At 59.5% G+C, this 8,614-nt stretch overlaps 1 protein-coding gene across 1 annotated transcript; it reads right to left on the minus strand.

Moving 5' to 3' along the window:
• Window positions 1–255: 255 nt before the first annotated feature.
• NHLH1 (nescient helix-loop-helix 1) lies at window positions 256–1,176 on the minus strand. Its single transcript, XM_075074998.1, has one exon. It carries the CDS (start codon window positions 761–763, stop codon window positions 359–361), a length of 405 nt encoding a protein of 134 aa, XP_074931099.1. The 5' UTR covers window positions 764–1,176; the 3' UTR covers window positions 256–358.
• Window positions 1,177–8,614: the final 7,438 nt, after the last annotated feature.

Below are 8,614 nucleotides of genomic sequence, written 5' to 3' on the forward strand. Positions count from 1 at the left end.
GACAGGCAGAAGTTGGGAGCACACATGGCCAGCACAGGCTTCAGGCAGCAGATCCAGCAGGACAGACAGATGGCTGATGGACCAGACATCCAGCCTGACTCAGGCAGGATGGAAAGACAGACAGACGTGGGCTTGGTGGTGGGGAAATACAGAACATAGTTCAGGTCAGGGGTAGAGCAGACAGCCGGGGACTTGGTCCTTTTGAACAGATGGATGAACACAGGCACAGCATTTTGGACGCCCAACATGTGGTTCAGGTCGTAGATGGACAGACGGACTCGAGCTCTTGGCTCAGACGCCCAGCACACGTTCAGGTAGGAGACGTGGCAGACAGACAGACGGACGCAGGCTGGGCAGCTCAGACATCCAGCACGTGGTTCAGGTAGGAGATATAACAGATGGCCAGGCGGAGGATCTCGATCTTGGAGAGCTTCTTGTCCGGCGGCAGCGTGGGCAGCAGCTTCCGCAGCTCGGCGAAGGCCATGTTGAAGGCTTCGACGCGGATGCGCTCCCGCGTGGCGTGGGCTGTCCGGTATTTGGCCGTGGCGCGCCGCCGGCGCCGCCGCTCCTCCCGACTCAGGTGCTGCAGGTCTTTCTTCACGGCCTCGCCTGGCTCGGCTATCCGGGACTGAGCGCACAAGCCAACGCCGCCGGCGTCCTCCGCGCTGCCCGCGCGGCCGCCGCCGCAGTCACTGAAGACGGACTCGGACTCGGAGTGTGTCGGCGGCAGGTCGATCTCTGTCTGGTCCGAATTGAGCATCATCTTTGCGGAAGAGGGGCGGACAGAGAGACGGACGCTTCAGAGATGTGGTACGTCAGGAGGACAGGCCGGGTACGATGTCGAAGCAAAACTGCTCTGCTTTAAAGATAAGGTCTCCAGATCACAGCGAGCCCCTGGTTATTCTCCTCCTCTTCCTCCTCATCACACACAGTCTCCGCAAGGGAATTGCAAAATTTTCCCTTTTCCCCGGAGAACTCGTTGGGCGGGCGACAGCTTTCACAATAAATAACGTAAGGAAGGTGGCAGGATGCATATAAATAAAATAAATAAATAAATACCCTCTGCGCGCGTGCACAGAGACCGCGGGCTCTTCCGTGCAGCCGTGCCAGGACCCAGTTTCGGAGCCGTCAGGTGTCAGAGCCGAACTCCTTCCGCGTGCTCTAGAAAACAGAAGCAGAGGGGCTCTCAGTACCGCCCGGCTCCCGGCGGACGCGGGAGAGCACGGCTGGTTGCTCTACCTGCCCTGAGGTCTTGGCCCCAACACGGAGCAGGGGACAAACCCGTCCCCGTCGGGGTGGGATGGGGCTCCGGGTCCCCGGTCACGGGCGGCAGAGCGGGAGCCGGTGGGGCGGCTCTGGGAGAAGGTGGAAGCCATTTCTCCTGGCTCTCCGGAGAGATGACAGGTGGTGGATGAGCGAAGGGGAAAAACAGACTGCGGGGGCGAGAGGAAGGGGGGGCTTATTGTATACTAAATGAGCCCGTATGTCATGGATCCTGGCACCCCCGACATATGGAACCCAACACAGCTGCTTTGCTTGATGTGTCCAAATAGACGCTGGCTCCCCGCTCCCCCCGGGACACTGCGCTGCCGGCCGGGGAAGCTGCCTCTCCTCTCCCTTCTCCTCCCCCCCCACTGCCTTCCCCGCGCGGCTCTGGCACAGGGGCCCCGGGCCCGCACAGACGCCTCCGGCACCGCGGGAACAGGTCTGGGAAAGGCGGTTCTTGCCACAGGAGCATCTTCCCAGTCCCGGGCAGGGGAAGGGCTGGGGTGGAGCAAAGGGAAGGGGAACAAACTTCAGATGGGGAAATGCTACTGCTGGAAGAGACGGCAGCCTGGCTGGGAAGGCAGCCAGGCAGAGATGTACAACATATTACCTCTCTCAGGCCTGACAAGCTTGTAATGAGCCATACGATTGAGAAATGGAAACTAAACGAATATGGACAGGCGATGACTGGGAAGAAATAGCCCACATCCCGCTTTAAAAGACTGGCAGAGCCCTTGATGTGCGTTTGCAGAAGCACTGCCCAAGAAGCACAAGGAACCCCGTAAGCGTGTATAGAAACATCTGCTCGGCCCCTCTGAGCCCCCCCCAAAACGTACGCGGCTGCTTCTTTGCATGCTTACACAAACACACATGTACACGCACACAGACACATTTCCCAGCACATATGTGCAAATGTTCCCTGTCGAAAACTCCTCTGCAAGAATCCCACAACCATTTATGCACAATAATTTACACCCACGCTCGTGAACCTACCCCAAGTCAGGCATCTCTGTGCACGTGCACACACCCACACTCACCCTTGCACTGTGATATTCAGATTTAACTAAAAAAATTAACCTGGACTTAATTTTCTATAAGACAAAACCTTTCAGCTATGCCTGAGAGTAAACCATCCAAATCCTAAAGAAAAAGTTACTCCTGGGAAGCCCTTAGCCTGGAGGTGATGGAAGGGCTGATGGAAACGTGGCTTTCAGGATGCACGGAGATGCCCTTCAAGGCTTCGAGCTTGTGATAAACTGCACTGGTTTTAGAGCACGGCTGAGTTTGGTTTTGTGTTTAACTTGCTCTCCCTGAGATCAGCGTCAGAGACAAACCAGCCGGGGACCGAGAACCACGACCAACGCAGGAGCGCATCTCTCAAGTTCCTGAACTAGCCACATCTGTTGTAGCCGTCCACTACAGCTGGTTTAACCTTCTCCATTCCCCTCCCGCTTTAATTTCTTTTCTCCTTCTGCTCTTGTCCCCTTCCTGCAAACCCTGGACCTCCTTTCTGGTGCTCGGTGGCGGGGGGAGCAGCCCTGCCCTGCCGGCGGCTCTGCCCTGGGGAGGAGCGTGTCTGTGGGTGACCGCCACACGAAGCAAGCCTGTGCCTGGCCGGAGAGCAAGGCTTGTAGCCATGGCCGTGTTTCCCTGCGTGCCGGCAGTACCGCCCCGCTCCCGCTCACAATAGCCATCCCTGGAGCATTGCTCCCAGCCGCGGCGGCTCCCAGCAGCGGGGCAGCGCTGCTGCTCCAGCCACGAGCGCAAGCTCCGGAGAGGCTGCAGCCAGGGCCGGGAGAAGGAGGGGAGGTCGGCTCTGGGGTTGGACACGTGCCACGGCAGCTTTGCACTTCCAGCTCCTGGGCCGTGGCGAGGAGTCGGGTCTGTGGATAACCAGGATCACGCTCAGGTGGGCAGCTCCACACCTCTGTGTGCAGCTTCTCTTTAAATACTCTCCCTCCTACCCTTGGGGACAGGGAACTGCATTTAATCTCTTGTACTAGCGTCACCGCTCTTCTGTCTCTTATCCTGGCGCTGCTGCTCTGAAAACAACAGGCCTGTTCTCCTCTTGCTCTACAAACTCAGGCGCTGCCCCATCCCACCGGGACCGTGCTGGAGGCACAGTCCGCGTGTGGGTGAGCCACCCCGGCAAGAAACTGCGGGGCTGCGCTGCCCCTTGGCCCCAGCACTTCAGCACGGGGCAGGGAAGGAGACAAACAACCGCCTCCTGTCCCTTCCTAAGACACCAGCACCAAGGCATGAGCTTGTCACTTCATCCTGGAGCAGGAGAGGCTCCAAAAGCTCCTTCTCCTTGGGCAGACTGGGATGGCGACCTGGCCCAGGAACAGCCCGGGACCCGCTCACTGGTCTGCCGCGGTCCGCAGAGGGCACAGGCTGCGGGATGCACTGCTGTCGCTGTCTTGGTGTCCTTGGGAGTGAATTTAAGGTGTATCGAACACGGGAGACAGGAGTCTTGCGCGGGGGTCTCTGTTCTCAGTCGCAGAAGGAGACGTCGGACCATTTGCATGAAGACAAGTTTCAGTACTGGGCTCAGATAAACTCCTTATCCTACTCCTCCTTCGCTGGGTTAGTCTAGTCCTCAAAAAGCTGTTCCTTCACACGGGTGACTTGTCCTCCAAGGGACTCTTTTTCACTCTTCCCTTCAGACGAACCATAAACCCCCATCTTCCTAAACTCATCTGTTGCGAGAGCCTCCTTTACACCTACACTTGCCCCACTCCTGCCTTCAGCAAAACCCCACTAATGCTTAAACCCCCGATGGGAAGCAGCGCTTCCCACCTCCCCGCCTGCCCTTTTCCTCGCACTCCAGACCAGCAGCGTAACCATTTTTGAAGGCTCCCTAGCCACGAAAGTGTGTCCGGGACCCACTTTCAGGCCATCTGAGCAGAGGTTCTGTTTCTTTCTCCCCAGTCAGAAATCCCCCATGCCGCCGCCAAGCCCAAAGCGAAGGACGTGCATGTGGGTTTGTGCCTTAAACCTGGCACCAAGGTCAAGCCCCATTCCCGAGAGAGCCTGCGGCTTTGCGCGGAGGGCTACCTTCCCGCACAGACCACGCTGCTTATCTCGCCGTCCCTCTCCCCACCTGCCACGCTACCGTTTCAGCAGCATCAAACCTCGCAGCAACATCCAGGAGCGCCGCTCACCCATCCCCAGGACAGCCACCTTACCCCCAAGGCGATGACCATTCCTGGGCTCCAGCTTTTTTCTTCCAGCAGGATGAAGCTCAAAGTAATCCAGGGAGGGAGGAACCGCTTGGCTCATCCATCCATTGAGGAGGCAGAAAGTTTCAGCGTCCTGTTCTGCGGGATGGACCCGGGGGGTCAGGGGGAACCCCGGCAGCCTTGGGGCCCGGGCATGCTGCTCCTTGGGCAGGAGTGCGAGCGGGCCACCGCACGTTGAGATGGACACCCCAAGGAGGCATGTGCCCCATACGCTATATATACACCCCAGCCTCGCACGCCGGGTCCGACACCGGCCGCCTCATTGGCCGCTCTGGTGCTCCCCCCCTCATAAATATTAAAGTCAAGAGAGGGGATGCCATTGGCTGTGCGGGAGGTTGGAGCCCCCGGGAGAGGAGGGAGGTGGAGGTTGGATGTGGTCCTGGAGGGTGGATGGAGGTGGTGGGCTGGGAGGGAGGGAGGGAGGGAGGGAGGAAGGGAGGGAGAGAGGAGGGTGGGGGTGCTCCGGGAGAAGGCGACATCTGTTCTCCATGCATATTTCATAAAGGAGAAATAGAGAGATGGGAGCGAGCGTGGAAAGGGGAGAGGGAGAGACAGACAGGCAGGCAGGTCCCTGCGCCAGGGTGGGATGAGGAGCAGCGTCCGCAGAAGCAGCGGGATGGACGGCACAGCCTTGCCGGTGGCTCCCGCCGGGTGCATGCATGAGCCGGGCTGCGTGTCCGTGCGGTGTCGGCGTGCGTGCGTGTCCGCGTGCACGCAGCTGCACGATGCGTGTGTGGGGCGGGCGAGCGCCGGTGGGTGCCCAGACCAGGGACAGCCTCTCCCAGACAGGCTCTACCAGCAGCAACAACCACCCCATAGGTCCTGCCTATGCGCTGCTGTAAAATTCACCTGTAGTAAAGTTTGGTAAGAAAAGAGAAAGAAAGTGAAAGAAAGAGGTGCCCAGAATACACAGGTATTGCTTTGAAACACGGATCCTCTATTTAACCATGAAACAACGATCTCTTTTGTGGGTTAGACTTGGTCTCTGCCTCTCGCCCTCCTCCGATTTTGAACTCTTCTGTTAAACTCTGTCTTGAGGAGACCTGCTCTAGTTTGTCCTCATCATGAGTAAATTCCCTGCTCTGAAATCCCTGCGCCACCCATCCCACCTATACGTATTTGTGCGTGCCCTCCCTGCAGTTTGCTTGCTGGAGTCTCCCACCTTTGTCCTCTCCCTCCACCGAGCGCTGGGGGTCACGGCCCCCCCCTCCTGCCTCCCTCCCAGGCCCCAGGGGCTGGTTCCCCCTCCCCTGCACGGCAGGCGAAGCCCAGGTGATGGGCATCGGCACCTGGGCGGACTCCAGCCCGTGGCACGGATCAGCAGATGGTCTCGGAGTTTGCAGGGCGAGCGGCGGACGAGGCAGAGGGATCAGGTGGCAGCGAGAAGCCTGCCTCACCATTGCTATGGCACCGATTATAAAACAATATTCGCCTAATGAGCTCGTGGCAATAGCCACATCCGCCCCGAGACCAACACACGGGCGACGCGCAGCACGCCTGGATAACGCGCTGGATGCAACGCGCATCGTGCCTCTATCGCACGCGCGCCCCGCGGCCCCTTCTCACACGCACAAATCACTCTTATTTCACGCGTGGGCACACGTCCACATGGGTGCGCGCACCCTTCGCCAGCTCCTTCCAGCCCCGCCGCACGGCCCACATCCCCCTGCCCATGCACACACGTCCCCCTCCTCCCTGGCTACAGCACTCCGCCTGGGCCCCCCCAACTCCCCCGAGAGCCTGATGGGCTGTTTGTATTTATTTCTCGCTCTGCGCTCCCTGTCCCTCCTCTGTTCCCGTCTCGCCTGCCCACCCCCAGGGCCAGCTCCTCTCCCCCTGCCAGGACGCCAGCAGGGCCCCACCTCTCTCCGCAGCTGATGCTGGGCTGCTCCGGGCATCCTGCCGGGCTGGGCTCGGGGAGGAGGGAGGGAAGGAGCAGAGCTGGCTGCCGGAGCCTCCCCACGGGGGATGCCAGGCCCGATCTGTGCTGGCCTCGCAGCCATCGCAGCGTGTAACATGCAGGAGAGCGGGCAGGTTTCGGCTCCCACTCAAGTTTTTTTCTCAAGTCGAGGATTTGGTAGATCCATCCTCCCACCCAGGATCCTCATGGCTCTACTGGGGAGCGATGCGCTGTGCTCTGCCGGGACACGGACTGCCCGGCTCGCCCCTGAGGCAGGGTACGCTAACGGGGGACAGCCCTGTCTCTGCTCGGCTGCACTGACACAAACACAGAGCAGCCGAGGCCCCCTTCCCATAACAGTCACCTGAACTCTGCCCTGGGGTGATGCAGACTCTCAGCCTTCCTCCTCCAGCAGGGAAAAGCTGAGATTGCAAAGGCCCCTTCATCTCTCAGCACCCACATTTTGTGCTGCCGGGAGGGAGGATTTCATCTGGGGACATCCCTCAGCTTGGAAAATGGTTGCTCTTTTTACCGGAGCAGCGTCAAGGTGCGGGACGCAGCCCCGATGCTGAGCGCTGCACGGCGCGCAAAGCCTCGCCGAGCCAAACGCCGGCGGGGCTGTGCCAGGGAGCGGGGGAAGATGAAGCCACAGCCACAGGTCTCGCGGGAGGGTGACGGCAGAGCACGAAACCCAAGACCTTTCTCCTGCAATCCAAGCCAATATTCCTCCCCGTGGCTGCAATCCTCCCCGGTCCCCGCGCAGAGCGGGCTGCCCATGGGAACTGCCGTGATCCCTGGGGTTTTGGCTGCTGCCTCCATCTCTACCTCCTCAGCAAGAACTTCTGAGCTTCAAATATGCTAAGGCTGGCCAGAAACTGATGAGATTAGGGGGAAGGAGAACAAGAGACCCTCTGGCTTTGTTCTTCACTTCTGAGTTTCCCGACTTCCTGGCTGGCAGAAACTGGTATTCCTTGTCAAAACCAACCGGGTTGCTTAATTGCAGGAGCCCACAAGCTGGAGCCTGCAGAAAACCCTCGTTTCCTCTGAAACCCTGGGCCTCCTGTTCAACATAGCGTTCGAGGAGAAAGAGGCTGGTGAACAGCGGTGGGAGCGCAGCCAGCTTTTAAGAATCTCTCCATACCCTGGGCCTGACCTCTGAGGTTGATGGACCCAGGTGGGTCCATTGCGGTGTTTCCATCCAAGGGGATGAAGCCCTCCGGGACTTGCCCACCTCGACCCAACAAGGTTGAGGGATCAGCTGCAGGGAAAGGAGCCGTGACACGGGGCTGGGGGGACCCGAGCCGCGCTTGCCGCTCCAGGCCTCCTGCGTCCGTGCAGGGAGGGCACGGCGAGGTACGAAATGAGACTAGAAGAGGCAGCATTTGGCAGGAGATGAGGTGACATATTGTACAAAACCACTGGGGACCACACTGGCCTGGGCTGGTCGGGGAAAACAGGCAGCTTTAACCCTTGTGCTGCTGGAGCAGATCCAGCCAGAGTTTTATAACTTTCATAGGGCGAGGGGCTGCCTGTTCAAACAATGGGTGGGAGACCTGGAAGAAGATCCCTGCCTCAACTCACAGAGGCTGGAAAGACAGATCGTCTTGGGGGGGCGTTACTGCTCCTGTCCATCAACTGGTACCTTCGTGCACATGGTGGGACTGCACCCCATCTCTCCAGCAAGGACTCCCTGCAGAACAAAAGGCGCTGGGCTCCTGTGACCACCCAGCTGCTCATCCATGGCAAAGCCTTCTCTGGCAGACCTGCCTTTTTGGACCATTCCCTGCAGCCAAGCCGTCAGAGATCCCATAGCATCCACAGTGTCATGTTCGGTGCCGTTATACTTTGTCCAGACATGCACAAGTGCAGTTTGCGGAGAGGGCAGAGCTGCCAGCTCCATCACGCCTGCTTTGCAGCACGCTCTTGCAACCAACAGCTGCAGCCCGGGCTGGCTGTGGAGGTTTGGATGCTCTGCACAGGCGGCCCAAGTCCTCGCCGAGCACGCTGCAACGCTCCGCCGGGTGACGCTCCAGCTACCAGGCTCTTCGCAGACAGCGAGCGGGGAAGCAGAGCTATTTGGATCGGCGCTGGAGAAGCACCTGGGCAGCCTGTTAATCTTCACGCAGGGTGAGGATGCCCGGCGGGGCCAGGGCTCGAGGCTTTTTTCGGGTCAGTATGTTAGAGCACGCAGAGGTGCATGCAGGTG

This window comes from Phalacrocorax aristotelis, chromosome 25 (genome assembly GCF_949628215.1).
Source record: "Phalacrocorax aristotelis chromosome 25, bGulAri2.1, whole genome shotgun sequence".
In the NCBI taxonomy this organism is placed as follows: Eukaryota; Metazoa; Chordata; class Aves; order Suliformes; family Phalacrocoracidae; genus Phalacrocorax; species Phalacrocorax aristotelis.

What these genes read in the sequence shown, in the direction of transcription:
- NHLH1 (XM_075074998.1), bottom strand. Translation starts at nt 763, where the DNA reads ATGATGCTCAATTCGGACCAGACAGAGATCGACCTGCCGCCGACACAC.